The sequence below is a fragment of the Hypanus sabinus genome, chromosome 1, assembly GCF_030144855.1.
Source record: "Hypanus sabinus isolate sHypSab1 chromosome 1, sHypSab1.hap1, whole genome shotgun sequence".
Classification (NCBI taxonomy): domain Eukaryota; kingdom Metazoa; phylum Chordata; class Chondrichthyes; order Myliobatiformes; family Dasyatidae; genus Hypanus; species Hypanus sabinus.
In genome coordinates this window covers 92,762,183-92,783,097 of record NC_082706.1, presented here as the reverse complement: position 1 = coordinate 92,783,097, position 20,915 = coordinate 92,762,183, and the positions used below count along the sequence as shown (strand labels likewise).

The window sequence follows — 20,915 nt, the reverse complement described above, 5'->3', positions numbered from 1 at the left end:
TGGAACACACAGAAATCTGGTTTTAGAACATAGAATATTGCAGCACAGTACGGACCCTTCAGCCTACGATATTGTGCTAACCTTTTAATCTACTCTAAAATCAATCTAATCATTCATTCCTACATAATCCTCCAATTTTCTATCATCCATGGGTCTCTCTAAGAGTTTCTTAAATGTCTCTAATGTATCTGCCTTTACCCCATCCCTGGCAAGGTGTTTCATGCACTCATCACTCTGTGTAAAGAACTTACTTCTGACATCCCCTCTATACTTTCCACCAATCAGCTAAAAATTATGCCTCCTCATATTTGCTATTTCCATCCTGGGAAAGTCTCTGGCTATCCAGTGGATCTTTTCACCTTGTATACCTCTATTAAGTCACCACTCGCCCTCTTCCACTCCAAAGAGAAAAGCCTCAGCCCAGTCAACCGATCCTCACAAGACATGTTCTCTAATCTGAGTATCATCCTGGGAAATCTCATCTGCACCCTCTCTAAAGCCTCTAAATCGTTCCTATAATGAGGCAAGCAGAACTGAGCACAATAACACACACAAAATGCTAGAGGAATTCAGCAGGCCGGGCAGCATCTATGGAAAAGAGTACAGTCAATGTTTTAGGCTGAAACCCTTCGGCTGGACTGGAGAAAAAAAGCTGAGGAGTAGGTTTGAAAGTTGGAGGTAGAGGAGTGAGAAACACCAGGTGGTAGGTGAAACTTGGAGGGGGAGGGATGAAGCAAAGAGCTAGGAAGTTGATTGGTGAAAGAGACAGAAGGCCATGGAAGAAAGAAGAGGGAGGGGCGAAAACACCAGAGGGAGGTGATGGGAGGGCAAGGAGATAACATGAAGAGGAACAAGGGGATAGGAAATGGAGAAGTGTGGGGTGGAGGCATTACTGGAAGCTTGAGAAATCGATGTTCATGCCATCAGGTTGGAGGCTACCCAACCTAAGTATGGCCTTATCCCAACAGTGGAGGAGGCCGTGAATGGACATATCAGAATGAGAATGAAATTAAAATGGCTGGCCACTGGCAGATCCCACTTGTTCTGGAGGACGGAACGTAAATGCTCGGCGAAGTGGTCTCTTAATCTACGTTGGACTATTGAACACAATAATCCAAGAGTGGTCTAACCAGGGTTTTATAGAGCTGCAACATTACTTTGCTGTCTTGAATGCAATCCCCTGACTAATGAAGGCCAACACACCATTTGCCCTGTTAACCACCCTATCAATTTGTGTGGCAACTTTGAGAGATCTGTAGACATGGATCCCAAGATTTGTTCCAAGAATCATGTCATTAACCGTGTATTCTGCCTTCAAATTTGATCTTTCAAAATGAATCACTTCATATTTCTTCAGATTGAACTCAATCTGCCACCTCTCAGACGCACTCTACAGCCCGTCAATATCCCACTGTATCCTATGACAACTTTCTACCCTACTCACAATTTTCCCAACCTTCATATCACTTGCAAACTTACTAACCAACTCTTCCATTTCCTCATCCAAGTTATTTATAAAACTCACAAAGTGCAGGGGTTCCAGAGCAAATCTCTGAAGACAGTGGGGATGCAAAGATAATTGCCAAAGGCATAGTAATCTCTTCCCCTGCTTGCTGTAGTAACCTGGGGTATATTCTATCAGCACTGGGGAATCACCTAGCCTAATGTTTTTCAAAAGTTCATGCTGGTCTTCTTTCTTAATGTCAGGATGTTCCAATTTATCAGTTGACTTCGTGCTACCCTCACAATCGTCAATACTCCTCTCACTGGTGAATACTGGAGCAAAGTAATCTTTAAGGACCTCCCATATCTCCACTGACTTCAGGAATGTTCCCTCTTCTATCCCCGATCAATCCTACTGTCACTCTAGTCATCCTCCTTTTCTTCACACAAGTGTAGAACACCTTGGAGTTTTCCTTAATTGTATTTGCCAAGGCCTTCTCCCCTAGTCCATTCTTCAACTACTCCCTTAATAATGGCTACCTTATTATTATCTAGAGCCCTGCCTGATTCTTGCTTTCTAAACCTTATTTAAGCTTCCTTCTTCCTCTTGTACCCTACTAACCTTTCCCTGTCTCAATAGGACACTTATAAAGAACCCCATGCAAATGCTTCCTGAACAATGTCCACATTTCCATTGTGCATTTCCCTGAGTACAACATTCCTGAATTAAGCTCCCAAGTTCCTGCCTAATAGCATCATAATTCCCCTCCCACAATTAAATTAGCTCCTTAGAGACCATTTTTAGGAACTGGAGGTGCAGCTCAATGACATTTGTCTCATGTGGAAGAATGAGAATAGAGAGGAACAACAGGGCATAGTCAACCTAAGTTGCAGGAGACAGGTAACTAAATGATTGTGAGGAGAGGGAAAGGGAATAGGTAGCCAGTGCAGAGCACCCCTGTGACCGTTCCCCTCAACCATAAGAATACTGTTGGGTGTGTATCTCTACTGCTATCCCTTGGCTAAATCAATCCTAAGGAACTGAAGGTATAAAAAGGATTGGTCACACGGTGGAAATTTTCTTTGCAGGCTGGTTTGTTGGAGCTATTGGCAAGGGTTCAAACTAATTTTGCAGGGGAATGGGAACTGGAATGATAGGGCTGAGGATGGGGCAGAAGGTATACGTACATATGCAGTGTGTAATCAGACTGTGAGGAAGGCAGTTGATAGGGCAACACTGCAGTGAAGGAGATCAGTTAAAGTGCAATATGGGGGCAAAAATTGATGAATACAGGAGTGAAGGTGTTATATTTGAATGCAAACAGTATACAGAATAAGGTATACGATCCGATAGCTCTGTTAGAGATTGGCAGGTACAACATTTTGGGCAATACTGAATCATGGCTGAAAGATTATAGTGGGGAGTTTAACATCCAATGATACACATTATATTGAAAGGACAGAGAGGTAGGCAGAGGAAATAGAGTGGCTCTGTTGGCAAAAAAAAAAATGAAATCAAATTCTTGGAAAGAGGTGACATGGGATTGGAAGAGGTAGTCTCTTTGTGGGTAGAAACTGCAAGGGTGAAAAGACACAGATGGGAGTTAGAGTATGTACAGACCCCTGAACAGTAGCCAAGAAATGGGCTACAAATTACAAGGGGAAATAGAAAAGGCATATAAAAACAACAATGCTAGGATAGTCATGAGGATTTCAATATGCAGATAGACTGGGAAAATCAGGTTGGTGCTGGATACCAAGAGAGGGACTTTGAAGAATACCTATGAGATGGCAATTCTAGATTGCATGTTGTGTAATGAACCAGATTTGATTAGGGAACTTAAGGTAAAGGAAACCTTACAATATGTTGTTATTCACCCTGCAACTTGAGAGAGAGAAGATAAAGTCAAATTTATCAGTATTATTGTGGAATAAAGGGAATTACAGAGGCATGAGCGAGGAGCTGGCCAAAGAAGGGGACAATAGCAGGGATGATGGCAGAACAGCAATTGCTGGATTTTCTGAGGGCAATTTAGAAGGTGCAGATTAGATACATCCCAAAGATGAAGATGTATTCTAAAGGAAGAATGAGGCAACCTTGGCTGATAAGGGAAGTCAAAAGACAGCACAAAAGCAAAAGAGAGGTCATATAATATAGCAAAAACTAGTGGGAAGTTAGAGGATTAGGAAGTTTTGAGAAACAGAAGGCAACTAAAAAGCCACAAGAGAGAAAAGACAAGATATGAAGATAAGCTAGCCAATGATATAAAAGAGGACATCAGAAGTATTTTCTGTTTATATAAAGAACAGAAGAGAGGCGAAAGTGGATATTGTACCATTGGAACATGACGTCAGAGAGGTAGTAATAGGGACTATGAAATGGAAGATAGACTTAATAAGCATTTTGCATCAGGCTTTAATGTGGAAGACACTAGCAGTATGCCAGAAATTTGGAAGTGTCGGGGGCAGAAGTGAGTGTTGTTGCTATTACTAGAGAGAAGATGCTTGTGAAGATGAAAGGTCTGAAGGTAGATAAATCACCTGGACTAGATGGACTACACCCCAGAGTTCTGAAAGAAGCTGAAGAGATTGTGGCGGTAGAGTAATGATTTTCAAGAAACATTAGGTTCTGGAATTGTTCTGGAGGATTGGAAATTGCAAATATCACTCCACTCTTCAAGAAGGGAGGGAGGCAGAAGAAAGCAAATTATAGGCTGGTTAGTCTGACATCAGTGGTCAAGTAATGTCCAGTCAAGTTTATTATCATTTAACTACATACATGTATATAACATATAAAAGCATATAATATATATAGAAACAAGACAACATTTCTCTGAACCAGGATGTAAAGTACAGAAGTACACATAATCCATAGAGCACATGATAACTTGTGAAAGTAAGGATAAAATCTACAGATGAATCGTGTATAAATAACAAACAAAAGTGCATTAATATTAAATATTGTAAGGTACAGAACAAGACTAACCAGTGACACTTCAAATACGATACAGCAGGGAGTTCAGAAGCCTAATGGCCTGGGGGAAGAAACTTTTTCTCATCCTGACCATTCTTGTTTTTATGCATCGTGTTCTCCTGCCTGATGGTAGAGAGTCAAAGAGGATGCCGCATGAACGGATGGTATCCTTAATAATTCTATGGTCCTGCATTTGCAGTGCTCCTGATAAACGTCCCCAAAGGGTGGTAGGAAAATCCCTACGATCCCCTCAGATGTTCTCACAGTCCTTTGTAGGGGCTTCTGGTCTGATGTTCAACTGCTCTCATACCAGATGGAGATGCAACTGGTCAGGATGCTTGTGGTGAACTACGTGTGCCTGTCAGGACATGCCCCCTGCTGACTGCTCCTGTGGCTCCTCCCACAGACCCCTGTATAAAGGCAATCAGAGCCTGAGCCCGGCCTCTCAGTCTCCAGGATGTAGTATGGTGGTCACTCACTGCTGGTTCCTTCTTCCAGTCAATAAAAGCTGATATCTCGCCTTTACGTCTCAGAGTGAGTTATTGATGGTGCATCAATGCTCTCAATGGTGCTCCTATAAAATGCAGTTAAGATAGGATCAGGGGGGCAGGGGAGATGCCTTGCTTGCCTCAATCTTCTTTGGAAGTGGAGGCACTGCTGTGCCTTCTTACTTAGGGAGGTGATACTAAGAGACCAGGTGAGATCATTCATGATGTGAATTCCCAGGAACTTGGTGCGCTTAACTCTCCCTACAGAGGAGCCATGTATACACAGAGGCGGAAGGCTCAACTGCATCTTCCTGAAGCCCACAATGATTTCCTTTGTCTTCTCCATGTTCAGTGTTAGGCTGCTCTTCTCACACCAATCCACCAGCCGCTCCACTTCCTCTCTGTACTGTACTTAATCTCGTCATCATTCTCTATAAGGCCAATCACTGTCGTGTCATCCACAAACTTGATGACACGGTTTGAGCTGGATCCCATGATATAGGGAGTGCCAATGCTTGGTGTAGTGGGCTGAGAGACACTGCCGCCCACATGGGCTGACTGTGGCCTTACTGTTAGGGAGTCCAGTATCCAGTTTCTGAGGGTGGTATACTGAGACCCAGCAGAGTCTACTTTCTAAATGGGGAAGAAATTCAAAACTCAAGAGTTGCAAAGAGACTTGGGGATCCTCATACAAATCTTCCTAAAGGTTAACTTGCAGGTTGAGTTGGTGGTGAGGAAGGCAAATGGAATGTTAGAATTCATTTCAAGAGGTCTAGAATATAAAAACAAGAATGTAATGCTGAGACTTTATAAGGCATTGATCAGACCCCACATGGAGTTTTGGGCCCCTCATCTAAGAAAAGATGTGTTGCCGTTGGTTAGGGACCTGAGATGGTACACAAGAATGATTTCAGGAATGAATGGGTTAATGTATGAGGTGTGTTTGATGGAATTGGGCCTGTACTCACCGTTGTTCAGAAGAGCGAAGGGGATCTCAGTGAAATCTATCATGTATTGAAAGGTCTGAATAGAGTGAATGTTAAGAAGATGCTTCCTTTTGTGGCAGAAGTTTAGGAACGAGGGCACAGCCTCAAAATAGAGGGATGTCCATTTAGAACAGAGATGTTGAGGAATTTCTTTAGCCAGATGGTACTGAATTTGTGGAATTCACTGCCACAAACAGCCATGGAAGCCAAGTCAATGGCTTTAAAGCAGGGGTTGATAGGTTCTTGATTAGTCAGTGCATCAAAGGTTATGGGGAGAAGCCAGGAGAATGGAATTGAGAGGGATAATAAATCAGCTATGATGGAATGCTGGAGCACAGTCAATGGGCCAAATGGCCTAATTCTGCTCCTATGTCTTATTGTCTTAAGTACTTTCCTATATAGTTTGTTCTAAGGCTGTTAAGTAAAGTTCAGATAGTTATGGTCATTGTCTCTGAAATGCTCATCCGCAGAGATCTGACACCCAACATGGTTCTTTGCTTAGCGTCAGATCCAGTATGGCCTTTCCTTCAGTCGGCCTGCCTGTCTATATATTGTGTCTGGAATGCTTCTTGGACACACCAAACAAATTCCACTCCATCTAAACCTTTTGCACAAAGGAGGTGCCTATCAATGTTAGGGAAGCTGAAATCACCCATGACAACAACCCTGTTACAGTTTGCTTCCCGCCCTGTCCCTCATTGTGCTTCCTTACAGCTCCTTAGCTGCAGCTGGATCTAGTTATCAGGGAGACAGGAGGTCTCCTAGAACTCCCAAATCCTACATGAAGGACACACCACTGTCCCTAGCCCATTCTCACTACACTACCAGTCAGTGATAAGACAGAGAATGAAGGAAACTTACCAGAAACCTACCTCAGCCTTTGCCTCTCCCCACTTAAGCCTCTTGAGCCAAAGCCACTAACACTGACCCACTCCAACAAAGGCCACTATACTTAAACCTAACCTTCCCAAGAGCTAATCACTCAACGATTGCAGGAATGCAAACACCTGATTGATCTTGCTGTTTTCTTTTCCAAAACCCGCATTAAAAATCTGCAGGCCAATGACTCTACCAACCACAACAGCATCTATCTTGGTGTCTTTTTAACAGTATAATTGTTAATGTTAAATTAATTAAACTCAGTGACACAGGAAAAGAACTGCTTAATGCTTTTGAGCTTCATTTTGCATGCAAAATAATCTTTTTCATATACTGTATGAACATTACTAAATGTAAAATTATATTTTTTTCTTTTACTGAATCAAAGGATTCAAAGTAGATTTATAATCCAAGTGTCTATAAATTATACCCCCTTGAGATTAGTCTGCTTACAGGCAGACACAAAGAGAACTGAAAGAACCCACCTAAAAAAAAGGCCAACAATCAATGTACAAAGAAAGAGGGAAAAGAAACTCAGATCATGCAAATAATAAAAGCAAGCAACAGTATTCTGAACCAAATTGAGCCCATAGATAAGAAACCAGAGCAGCTGGAGTAGGCCCATAGCCTCGGTCTCAGTTCATCACATCGCAGGGCAAAAGGCTGCAAAGCTCACAGACATGAAGCACGAAGCAGGCAGAGCAGTCTGACAGTCTTCCATTGCTTTCCCCTCTCCCCTCCCTCCATGCACTATTACCACTTTTTGTGTCTGATTTGACTCAGTTTATCCTCCTCATTTTTCCTCTAATCCAGTCCCAGTCCTGAAATACTGTGAGTTAAGGGGATAGTCTGCTGCTGGCCTTGTTCAGTAACATCTCACAGGCCCCACAGCTGTTAGACATATTTTTTATCCAGCAGCTCAGATGACATTGTGAACTGATGACAGACCCAACTACAGCAAAAACCCCAATAATTCACTATCTGACTATTCAGATATTGTAACGCTTTGCATCAAGTTCACCAGGCGATGCTTCCTGTGCCCTTTCCACTTACTCGGACTTAGCTGTTGTGCTCGCTAACAGGAGCCCCAGTTCCCACGCTCCCTTTAATCTTACCTAGCTTACTGGATGTAATGTTGTATCAGGTTCACAGGTCCAGCAAAGTGAGACAGGAAATGCATCGACTTGGAATACGTATATTAATCATTTATTTACAAACAGTAAAAATGCGAGCAAACATTCATGTTCCCCAAGTTACAGACACTACAAATCTGAATATTCAACAAACATACTTGGTTAAAGGTGCACGCAGAGCAAACCTTCCCAATTGTCTTGCCTTAAACAAAGGAAGAAGGGAACAAGCCCCTTTCACATACTATTTTATATACCCAGGACATTTGAAACTGGACATCAGGCAGCTGTCCAATGGGAAATGCAGCTGCAGCTTCTAAACTAACCAATCACAATGAAAGCAACTTTCAGCAATCAAAATAAGACACGCCCCCACAGGACACTGGGAAATGAATTGTTACATATTAAATTAATGAGTAAAACCTAAAACTTGCTAATTAGAAGTGTTTTGGTGCATTAACTAACACACCAAACCAGCACCACTCAAGTGGTCCAGAATACCAGAGTTTTACCGCAATCTATCGTACTTCATGACGTCCCTTTCGTCAAGACCTGTTCTAATCACTGCACTTTAAACCAAACCTGGGCCATCTAAGGCCAGCATTTATTACAAAGTCGTAATTACAGAAAGACTGAGTTTGTGCGGCTGCTCTCCTCAATGCTGACGAGTGGATGTTTCAAAATTCTGAGATTTATGTGATTATTGGACTATAATTTACATTGGTTTCCTTCAATTTTGTGTGTTTCGCTCTTCTTGCCAATTGGTGGGTAGGTGACATGTTACTTTTTGTGTGAGGCAGGGGTTGGGGAACTGGGGTCTGATGTTCTAGTTCACACACATAAAATGCTGGAGGAACTCAACAGGCCAGCAGCATCTATGGAAAAGAGTAAATGGTCGATGATTCGGGCCAAAACCATTCAGCAGGATTGGAGAGAAAAAGGCTGAGGAGTAGATTTAAAAGGTGGAGGGAGGGAAGAGAAAAACACAAGGTGATATGTAAAACTGGGAGGGAGAGGGATGAAGTAAAGAGTTGGGAAGTTGATTGGTGAAAGAGACAGATCACTTTGTAGGAAAGAAAAGGGGGAAGGAGCACCAGAGGGAGGTGATGGACAGGTGATGATATAAGGTGAGAGAGGGAAATGTTGAAGGAGGGGGAGTGGGGGGCATTACCAAGAATCTGAGAAATCCATGTTCATGCCATCAGGTTGGAGGCTACACAAATGGTATATAAGGTGTTGTTCCTACACCTTAAGTGTGACCTCATCAGAAAAGTGGTTGAGGCTATGGAAGGACATATCAGAACAGGAATGGGAAGTGGAATTAAAATGGGGGCCACTGGGAGATCCCATTTGTTCTGGTGGACAGAGCGTAGGTGCTCGGTGAAGCAGTCTTCCAATCTACGTTGGGTCTCAGCAATATACAGGAGGCCACACCGGCAGCACCAAACACAGTAGATGACCCCAACAGACTCACAGCTGGAGTATCACCTCACCTGGAAGGACTGTTGAGGGCCCTGAATGGTAGTGAGGTAAGAGGTACAGGGGCAGGTGTAGCACTTGTTCCACTTGCGAGGATAAGTGTCAGGAGGGAGATCTGTGGGGAGGGATGAATGAACAAGGGAGTCGCGTAGGGAGTGATCCCTGCGGAAAGCTGGAAGTGGGATGTGGGGGGGGGGGAGGGAAGATGTGCTTGGTGGTGGGAGCCCACCAGAGATGGTGGAAGTTTCAGTTTTTCTGCATTTCATGGCTATCTGGAGAAGATGAGTATCAGGGTTGTATTGTGCATGCATTCCTTGACATTAAAATGAACCTTTGAACCATTGAGAAGAGTGTGGTAGTCTTCATAAATTGTTACAGTCCTTCCATAATGTTTTGAGTAGCAGAAGTTCCAGGACTTGAAGGGGAATTGCAGTTGGTGATCTTCCTATTAAATCGCTGCCCTTGTAAAGGTCATGGGTTGGGAAATTCTGTTGAAGTAGCCTAGGTGACAAACAGCAATGTTTTTGTTGACAGCACACCATGCAGCCATGGTGCGATGGTGACAGGGGGGCTGAATGGCAACGATGGTGGGCGGGTTACTAAATCAGTGGGCTGCTTTGAAGCATGATGCCCTTCCTGAGAGCTGTTAGAGCTGCACACAGCAGTAGGAGACAGTGCAGCCACAGTACAAAGGAATGAATGCCTGCCGTGGGTTGGGAACAACATGACACTATGATAGTCCACAACATTGCAGAATTGTGACGGTTGGGAGTATAAATTATAAAATGAGAGCAGTAATGATGAACAGAAGAGACATAAGTTATACATCAATGTATCTGTAATACAGATCATAAAATTCATCTTCTCAGTTGGAATTTAATGGGCCAGCCAGCTGGAGACCACTCTGCTGACCACTGCCTGGGAAATATTTTATATGATGTGAGTACCCAATTTTACTTCCAACCTGATGAATGTCAATTGCCACAACTTGGCAAATGAATAGCGTTTATTTGATGTTCCTAACCACAAGAAGGACACAGCATGGAGCTGTTTGCTCTGTAGGGGGTTTGCAGGCAAAGCCTGTGCCAGAAGCAGAACCCTATATGAAATGTTGGCTTGCTCTCCAAGAGTGTGTGCAGACTGTCAACGTTCCAAAACAAGGCTGGCCAGCACAAGAAGTATGGGAATTGGGACTAGAAGAGGCCAATGTGGACCTCAGCTCTGGGAGGGCTGGAAGTGGGGATCATAACTGAGAACAGTGATTTTGAATAGGATGGCGAGCAGAAGGGAAGCTCACTTCAATGATTAAAATAACAAAGCCAATGTCTTGCTTTGAAACAGGAAGGTGCGTTAAGAGCGACAGAAAGGTACAGTAAGGAAACTTCATTCAGATGATCAAAGTCACACTGATCATCAACCACCCATTTGTACAAACCCTATATTCTTCCTTTTTCTTTTAATCCTCCCCACAGTCCTATATCACCACCCATCACAGATTCTTAACACTCAAATACTCACTAGAGTCGATTTACAGCGGCAAATTAACCTACCAACCCATATACATGTCTTTGGGATGTGGGAGGAAACCACAGCATCCAGAGGAAACCTATGTGGTCACAGGAAGAACCCTGGAAGCACCAGTCAGACTGCACCAGATGTCAGGATTGAACTCAGCGTTACCAGATATGGCACTGTGCTGTCCATAGTACAATATCCTGGATCTGTCAGGAGTTTCTTTATTTCGGTTCGTATTTCAAAACAAAGTGAAGACATAACTGGAGTCATGAATTGAGGAATGGCAAAAGCATTTCATAAACAATATATGACGGGCACTGGCCCATGCTCTGTGATCCTGCAAAAGACTTCAAGAAGATACTTTTAATATTATTTTCAAATACTGAGACTGAGAGATTTGGAATGTATCATGCGTCCATCTGCCCCAATGTTGATCCCATTCTGTATTCCAGAGCCTATCTAAGTAACCAGCAGATTGCACTTTAATGAATGGATGGTCAAAGTCACTGGGAAAATGAAGGAAAATGGGGATGAGGCCAAGATTAGATCAGCAGTGGCCAGGTTGAATGGCGAAACAGGTTCAGGGAAGGTGGACCATACACCTGTGGGATATGGCTTACATTCTTCACCCTCCTTGATGCATTTGGCCACATTGTATTTTGTCAAACACTTGAACTTTCCATCACTTTGTTCTAAGCAATAAAACACCTTAGGAAATCATTAAAATCCCACAATTATAAAGGCCAAACTAGGAATACAGCAGAAAGTACCTACCTTTTCTCCAGGAATTCCTGGTAATCCATCTTTTCCCATTGCTCCTTCAGCTCCCTAAAACAATTGCGGTGTAAAGTAAATCAAAATTAATATTTTGCATTTGAATATAAAAATGTTGGTTTGAATCACTGAAATATTTCATTCAAGATATACCTTTGTGCCTGAAGGCCCTTGTGCTCCTGGTACACCCTGTTGTCCTTTTTCACCCTAACAGTACAATTAAAAAATGGAACATCAGGGTTTCTCTTCACAGAGGACTCATTCTGCTAGTGTTTTATCAGCTCCACTCATTTTAAACTAGCATCAGCTTTGAATAATTTTATTTTCCTATCTTTCCTCTCTTTCTCACCCGATTTTCATTTTAGTGAAGAATGATTGTTGATGCCATGATCCTGAAGTGAACAGGCTGGAGCACTCTGCTCCCATTGTGAGATCTTTGCCAGAAAGGATTTGGAAATTAGTTCTATTGGGAGGTTTACTTAGGGCAAAGTTTATGTGGGATTAATAAACAAAGCTTTGTGATTGAAACAGATGAGCAATGCAGATTAAGATTCAAGTATTTGAAGCAGAGTCCAAAATACAATGCAAAGTTGTAAGCCTGCCCATCTCTCACAGTTGTCCCTATATTGTCAGCCCTGTAATAAAATTAATATGGAGAACAGATCCTCAGGAAATTTGAGTCCCAGCCTTATCAACAAGTCCTTGAATGGATCTGCAGTGACAATAAGAAAGAAGAAAGGAAACATCGGCTGAGGTCCAATGTGTCTTGCCTACACACTATCAAGGATGACAGACTATCAAGGTTTAATTTAGAACAGTAATGCAAGATGCAGGAGTTCATTTTTTGCTTCTTGATTCCAGGGAGGGAAATCAACAATGAGTGAAATAACAGGTTTATTTTAAAACTGCAAGTCGATCTACTTATAGAGCTAAACATCACTACAAGTATAAGTACAACCTAGGCTTAAAGCACTGACACCCATCCTTTCATTTGTCAAGAGAAAGATTTGAGAAAGGAGTAGAAGCGCATTAATAAAAAAGCTTACCTACTGAGTAAAGCTATGAATTAATCCAAAATCAGACAGTAAAGGCACCTTCCAGGAATTAAGACACTATTTGTAGAAAAATTCAGAATTGCAGTATTTTCAAATCTAGGGTTGAAATTGTGAGGGATAACAGACATGAAACCTTCTGGTTAACCTTCAAGTTCTTTTATTCACCTTACATTAATAGAATAAATTAATTAATTTGAACTCCAACATAAGAGAGAACATACTGAGTGGATAAAGATAGTCAATACATTTTTGATGCATTTGTTTCCAAAACAAAAAGTTTTAGAATGTGCAATGTGATATCAAGAAAGATGTTTAAGTTAATCTTATTTGCAAGAGATTGTTTTTCCCCCTGAAGGAGTATCAGTGGTGAATTCTGTTCAATAGATAATGGATTAATTTTTATTACATGCTTGAAGATTAAGAACATTCTTCTCCCAGAGCAAAACACCAGGATGCCCTTTTCTGGCACTTTTTGTATTCCACCAGAAGTTTGACTATTCACCTTCTAGAACTAGTTATGACTTCCTTATCACATTCCATCTTATAATGCTGTTCCTGCTGTAACGTTGCACATGAAATTGGTTCATACAGTTGTGGAAGCAGGCAATGATTTCACAACTATTTCTGGAGAGGGTCCCCGCTGTGATAGGCTGCTTCCTACCTTCCATATCTTTCTCTATTAATATTTACTGCCAACCGATATCATATCTGATTACCTCTGACCCCAACCTATTGATCACTCCTGATCCCTACCTCTTCTGCCCAATGTCTTAACAAATTGTCTAGGCTCAGATTCTTCAAACCCCAAACACCAACCACCACTCCCCCCCACCACCACCACCCACCTTGCCTCCAAAGAGCTTCTGACCTCTATTCTTTATCATTCTTAACCCTGACTGTTAATTAACCTAGCCCCAAACTCTGTCATTTGTAATTCTAACCTTTCCCTAGGCTCTAATCCTCCAACCTCCTCACTTAACACCCTTCAACTCTCACCTCATCTCATGACCCCACAGTACCTACATTGCCAACTCCCACATCCAGTACATGCTCACAAGACTTTTAACTCCAGGCAGTAGACCATACCTACCTACCCTGGCATCAGGCTTTGACCAAAGCAGCATTAGGTCCCAGAATAGTGAATAAGCAACCCACACAGGCCCCGGCCCTCAAGCAACTCCCCTCATCTTGCAGAGGCTGATATACAACTCCAGCAGCACTGGAGCCTCTGGTTCTCAGGGGTGACTGAAGCTTGTGGAGATGGGTGGTTGATTGATACACTCATACAGCATACTGCTCCTCTTTGGAGGCACACAAAACTTTTAGGAAATAAAGTCAGTCACAACCTCATTTTGTGACTTAAAGATTGAAAACAGATATCCTACTTTGTATCCTCTTGGTCCAGGTTCCCCTTGGGGTCCAGGCAAACCAGGTTTACCCTGAAAAGAAGGATAAGTACAAGTTAGAGATAAATTAAAAGCATGGGTTACACGGGAAAAGAGGCACAAACAGATTCTATTTTAAAAAGCATATAATTATCCCTTATTAAAAACTTGATAAGATCAAATAGCTTATTTGAGGCTGCACCTACTGTAGATTACAGGCAACCCTTCCACTACCAACTGCATTCCAAGGAAGCCATTCATGACATTTTGTCATGCGAAGCTGTGGCATGAAACACGAGTTGAAAAAGAATATTTATTTACTACTTTAATTCAAATTCTGTGCGAGTGAATCTTATTCCTTATCTCACATTTTTAGGTAGCGCATTCTGAATTCTGTAAGGGGGAATGTTCATTACATGAATGGCCATAGTGTGGGAGTCACCTGTGCTGCACTATTTCCATTATGGGATGAAAGTTCTCTCTTTCACCATTGAGGCCCGGTGCTGCCTTGATAAAGAGCCTGCTGGCAGGATGGGAAGGAATGGTCTGTTGCCTGGAGTTAAATGTCTTGTGAGCAAGGGAGTTTCTATGTTGTAAAAAGGATGTGGGGTTATTGAAGGGGATCCAAAACAAAATATACTTTTGGATACTGAAGATGATTTAGGAAAGATAGCCATTGAACCTCCTCAGAAAAGGTTTAACTAAAGGCAAGTCATGTGTTGGCAAAGTTAAAGTAGCTGTTCCGATCAGTATTAGGCAGAAATACAGTTGCTCGCAGAGTTTTCAGAAAAATTCTGTATATGTGTTGGTAACACGAAAGACACACTGCACCACTGGGAGGATATTGGATGATGGAGAGGAGAGAGAAAAGTAAATGGATGCTGCTTGGAATAAGCAGGGATTAGTATTTTATTGAGTAGTCCTCTCCAACAGAAACTGTCAATGGCCATGGGTAGCCTTATGGTGACAACATTTTAGCTGCAATTATGTTTTCCACACACATTAGTATACACTCAGTGGTCACTTTATTAGTTATTTGCTGTACCTAATAAAGTGGTCACTGAGTGTAAGTTCATGATGTTCTACTGCTGTAACCCATTATTTCAAGGTTTGACATATTGTGCTTTCAGAGATCCTCTTCTGCACACCAGTGCAGTAATGCATGGTTATTTGAGTCTTTGTCACCTCTGCTCTAGAGACTATTTTGTGTGAAAATCACAGGAAATCAGCAGTTTTGGGGATACTCAAACTGCCCTGTCCAGCACCAATAATCAATCCATGGTCAAATCACTTAGATCATATTTCTTTCCCATTCTGTTGTTTGGTCCGAACACATAATTGACTCTCTTGACCATGTCTGCGTGCTTTTATACACTGATTGGCCGATGAGAAATTTGCATTAACAAGCAGGTGTACAGGTAGACCTAATAAAGTTGCCACTGAGTGTAATGCATACATTGTTAATTAAACATCTGTCCTCTAATTGGTGAACCTTGATGGCAAATTATGAGAAATGACTTCAGCTGTGAATCCACAAATAAGAAAGACAACTTCGAGTTTTCACCCAAGAATAAGGAGAGATCTTCCATTATGGAAGTTCTCCTTCACCATTGAAGACAGGTGCTGATTTAATCACAGCCTGGTGGCAGGTTGGGAAGAAATGGTCTACTGTCTGAATTAAATGTCTTGTGAGAAAGGTCTGGATGTGGGAGTTGGAGATGTAGGTACTGTGGACTCATGGGTTGGGGCAAGATTTGTGGAGTGACAAGTGAGGAGTTTGGAAGATTACTGCCTTAGGATTAGTTAGAAATACCAGAGTTTGGGTCTGGTGTACTCTAGTATTTATGATTTAAGAAAGGTAAGGAATCAAATTGGGATACATAAGCCATTACAACAACATGATCTAATAGCGTTTCAAGATTAATAGCCAGCAATAATGAAGCCACATAATATTTATTACCTGTATGCCTGGGGGTCCGGGTAAGCCTGGAATACCTTGTTTGCCAAGTAGTCCCTACAAAACATAAATTATGCAAGCAGTTATTGATTTACACCAAATGTTCTTTAGACTAATGAGGTCACTTTGCAGAATGGAGAAGTAGCATCAACCCTCCCCTCATACATTTGAGATCATTAGAGTCATAGGAAGTTCTGCACCGAAACAGGCCTTTGGTCTATCTAGTCCATGCTGAACCATTTAAACTGCCTAGTTCCACTGACCTGCACCCATAGCATAGCTCTCCATACCCCTACCATCCATGTACCTATCCAAACTTCTCTTCAATGTTGAACTTGAGTTCACGTGCACCACTTGTGCTGGCATCTCATTCCACACTTTAACAGCCTTCTGAGTGAAGAAGTTTCCCCTCCAATTCCCATTAAACTTTTCACCTTTCACCCTTGACCCATGGCTACAATGGAGAAAAGAATCAGCTGGATTTACTTTAAACTTTTAGTGAGGGGAAAGAGGACAAGAGATGTCAGGAGCAAGTTCTAACCCAAACCATGCTTTGCCCCCAACTCTGTTCCCTTACACCCATGATGAATATCTAACCTCACATGCCAACCTGATCTCATCAGACTTTTGAACACTAACTGCCCAGCCCCTCAAACCTGTTCTGCCCAATTATTGTAACCGCAATTCTGCATTTCCACTGATCCACAGCAAGCTTCCCGCCCCCCTACTCCCCTTTGCATATTAGGAATCTATTTATCTCTGCCTTAAGAATAGCCACAGACTCATTTCTAAACTGCAGCAGATACAGCAGCCAATGCTCCACACACTAACACCAGAAGAATGACTCTGGGAACAAGGGTTACTGCAGGGATGGCAAACCTATGGCACATGTGCCAGAAGTGGCACATTGGATGATTAGAAGTGGTGCATTGCACCCCAGTGAGAATAATAAAAAAGTAAGCCTACTCATGCAAAAAGTATTAAGCAAAAACCGCTTTGTAGAAAAAAAATCTATAACAGGAATTCAAGTAGCTTAGAGCTAGAAATGGGTTTTACTGAGAATAAATCTAAAACTTAGCAATTATTTTTAGCAATTTTATTATTTCATGCACATCTTTTGGCGAATGTTATCTTCTTTCACATTAATCTGTTTTCAATTTTTTTAAAAAATGTTCAATGAGTCAAACTAGGAAAGAAGGACTTTTGTTCTGCAGTTGTTCCATAACTGTTCAATATACGTTTGATACTTGTTTGATCCTGAGGCGCTGGGCGTCTGCACCAGCGATGCATCACAGGTTTTTGCCAGTCAGTTTACAATTGACACTCATGCGCTACTGAGTTGTGCTTTGTACGTCCTTTGTGAACATTTGCAGTTTAGTACTTTTTCGAAAATTAAGCCTTGTTTTTACACTCAGTTACCAGTCACAGTGCAAAAGAAAAGCAGAAAGTGATAGTAAGCATGAATTCATTATACAGTGGGAAAATGAGTTCTTATTTATAGCGGGTCCGTCAAGAAAACCGTTGTGCATTGTTTGTAAAAACACTTTCTCACATAATAGAAGAGATTATCTTAATAGTCACTATAAAACAATGCATCAGACTGAAATAGAAGGAAAACTGAAGCTAGTGTTTGGGTCTGAGTTACGGAAAGAATATGTGATTAAGAAAAAGGAAAAAATCATATTTGTTAAAAGTCTCATTAAGGTAAGTAATGTTTATCTTGTTTTTATATTAAATCAATATATCATGTACAAATGCTAAAGATGTCTATACTAACATATTTTTACAAGAATTGAATGGAGGCACAAGAGTTGTATGGCGCATCTGAACCCGTGTGTGAAAAAATGGAGGCATGGAATATAAAAGGTTGGCCACCCCTGGGCTACAGTAAATGAGCAACTGGGGATAAAAGGCAAAGCTGAAGCTCAATAATGAGTGGTTGAAAAAGTAAAACAATCCTGGAACATTATCTGTGAGCAGATTGCTAATTGTCTCTAAAGTGAAAGCCTATTTCTAGTCCTAATACCGGTCCCAAAAATCTTCACTATGTACTCCTCTCCAGCTGGGTAATAGCAATCTGATTTTACTCTCTGCTTCCACAAGAAATTGTTGAGTGCTGTGAATGCAGCCTAGCCTATCACAAAATCCAGCCTCCCCTCCTTTGATTCTGTCTATACTTCCCACTGCCTCAAGAAAGCAGCCAACATAATTAGAGACTCCTTCCACCCAGGCTATCTTCTTTTCTTTCCTTTCCTACTGAACAGAAGGTGCAAAATCTTGATAACATGTACAACCAGACTCCAGGACAACTACTAACCCATTGTTAAGAATCTTCAGTGGATCTCTTATATGACAAAGATGAACCTGATCTCTCAATCTACCTTATCTGCCTGCCTGCATTGCACTCTAAATGTAACACTTTATTGCACACCGTTACTACTTTCCATTTGTACGGCTTTCATGTAATTATGAATGAAATGGTCTGTTTGTACAGCATACAAACAAAAGTTTTTCATTGTATCTCAGAACATAGAAATCTACAGCACATTACAGGCCCTTCAGCCCACAATATTGTGCTGACCAGATAGCCTACTCTAGAAACCGCCTAGAATTTCCCTACCGCATAGCCCTCTATTTTTCTAAGCTCCATGTACCTATCTAAGAGTCCCTTAAACGATCCTATTGTATCCATCTCTACCACCGTCGCTGGCAGTGCATTCCACGCACCCACCACTGTGTGTGTGGAAAATCTTACCACTGACATCCCTCTTGACCCTACTTCCAAGAACATGTGACAATAACAAGCCAATCCAATCCCACGGACAATTAAGCGCCCAACCACGGTGATCCCTTCCATATTTGGCTTCTTGAATCAGTTTGCTGCATTGCATACTAAAGCCCGTGTTGAAGATCAATGCACACAACCTATCCAGCTCACTGCTGCCCAGTCAAAGACTCCATTCCAGTGGAGTCAGCCACCATCTGCCTTCATTAGATATATTCCTCAATAATCCATACATCCCATTACAGTCAAAACTTTCACCTTGAGAACTATCATAGTTTTTATCGATCCACTATTGACTCACTTTCCCTACCTCAGTAGTGAGTAATTTAAGATTATGGACAGAACCCTTGGCACCTGGAAAACAGGTTTATAGCAGAAACTGAAATTGTAGCCTATTTGGACTAAGTGATGTTAACTTATCCAACACTCTTAAAAAAAAATCCTTCCACTCTATCTTTTCCCACCTCCAGTATTGACTTTTATCCTCTTAGTTTGTGGTCATTTGCATGAAAGGACAAAGTTGGAACAATGAGTAATGGTCACAGGAGGGTCAATGAAGCATTAAGTAAGTAAACTAGCCAATAATATAAAAAAGGATACCAAAGTTCTTATTAGATATAGTGCATAAAGATTAAAAGAGAGGTGAGAGTGGATATTGGACCACTGGAAAATGACACTGGAGAGGTAGTAGCAGGAGACAAAGAAATGGTAGATGAACTTGATAAGTATTTTTCATCAGCCTTCATGTGGAAGACAGTAGCAGTATGCTAGAAATTTGAGAGTGTTAGAGGGCAGAAGTGTGTGTACTTACTAAGGAGATGATGCTTGGAAGCTGAAAGTTCTGAAGTTATACAAGTCACCTGGACCAGATAGACAACATGCCTGGGTTCTGAAAGAGGTAGCTAAAGAGATTGTGGAGGCATTAGTAGTGACCCGTCAAGAATCACGAGATTCTGGAACAGTTTTGGAGGAATGGAAAATTACAAATGTCGCTCCCCTTTTAGAAGGGAGAGAGGCAAAAGAAAGGAAATTGCAGACCATTTGACTTGACTTCAACGGTTGCAAACTCCATTATTAAGGATGAGCTTTTGGAGTACTTGGAGGTCCGTGATAAAATAGCCCAAAGTCAGATGGTTCCCTTAAGGAGAAATCTTGCATCACAACTTGTTGGAATTGTTCAGCAACTCATACAAAATGTTGGAGGAACTCATCGGTTCAGGCAACATCTATGGAAAGGAATAAACTGTCAATGTTTCGGGCCAAGATTCTTCATCAGGACTGGAAAGGAAGGAGGAAGGAATTCTTTGTGGAAGTAATAGGCAGGAAATACACAAGAGGATCAGTAGATGTTGCTCACTTGGATTTTCAGAAGGCCTTCGAGAAGAGTGCTGTACATGAGGCTTCTAAACAACACAAGAGTCCATAGTATTACAGGGAAGATACCAGCATGGATAGAATATTGGCTGACTGGCAGGAGGCAAAGAGTGGAAATAAAGGGTGTCTTTTCTGGTTGGCTGCCAGTGTCTAGTGCTGTTCCACAGGGGTCAGTGTTGGGACCCCTTCTTTTCATGTTATACCATATGTCGATAATTTGAATGATGGAATGGATGGTTTTGTGGCCAGGTTTGTGGATGATATAAAGATAGGTGGAGGGGCAGGTAGTATTGTAGAAGCAAGGACTTAGAGAGATTGGGGAAATGGCCACAGAAGCGGCAGGTGGAATATAGTGTAGTGTACTGTCATGCAACAGTTAGAAGCAGTAAGAGCATAAACTATTTTCTCAAGGTGAGAAAATTCACAAATCAGAATTGTAAAGGGACTTGGAAGTCCTCATGCAGGATTTTCTAGAGGTTAATTTGCAGATTGAGTCAGTTGATGGTAAGGAAGGCAAATGTAATGTCAACATTCATTTTGAGAGGACCAAAATGTAAAAGCAGGGATGGAATGCTGAAGCATTACAAGGCATTGGTGAGACTGCATTTGGAGTGTTGCAAGCAGTTTTCAACATTCAAAGTAAAATTTATTATCAGAGTACATACATGTCACCACATACAACCCTGAGATT

At 41.7% G+C, this 20,915-nt stretch overlaps 1 protein-coding gene across 2 annotated transcripts in view; it reads right to left on the bottom strand.

Moving 5' to 3' along the window:
• LOC132395550 (collagen alpha-1(XXI) chain-like) overlaps positions 1 to 20,915 on the bottom strand; it is a 210,471-nt gene that overhangs the window by 103,067 nt on the left and 86,489 nt on the right. For both annotated transcript variants that reach the window (XM_059972345.1, XM_059972338.1), the window contains exons 10-13: positions 16,069 to 16,122; positions 14,109 to 14,162; positions 11,822 to 11,875; positions 11,669 to 11,722 (exon numbers count right to left, since the gene is read on the bottom strand). In XM_059972345.1, coding sequence (XP_059828328.1) covers positions 11,669 to 11,722; positions 11,822 to 11,875; positions 14,109 to 14,162; positions 16,069 to 16,122 — 216 coding nt within the window. The remainder of the gene's footprint in view (positions 1 to 11,668; positions 11,723 to 11,821; positions 11,876 to 14,108; positions 14,163 to 16,068; positions 16,123 to 20,915) is intronic.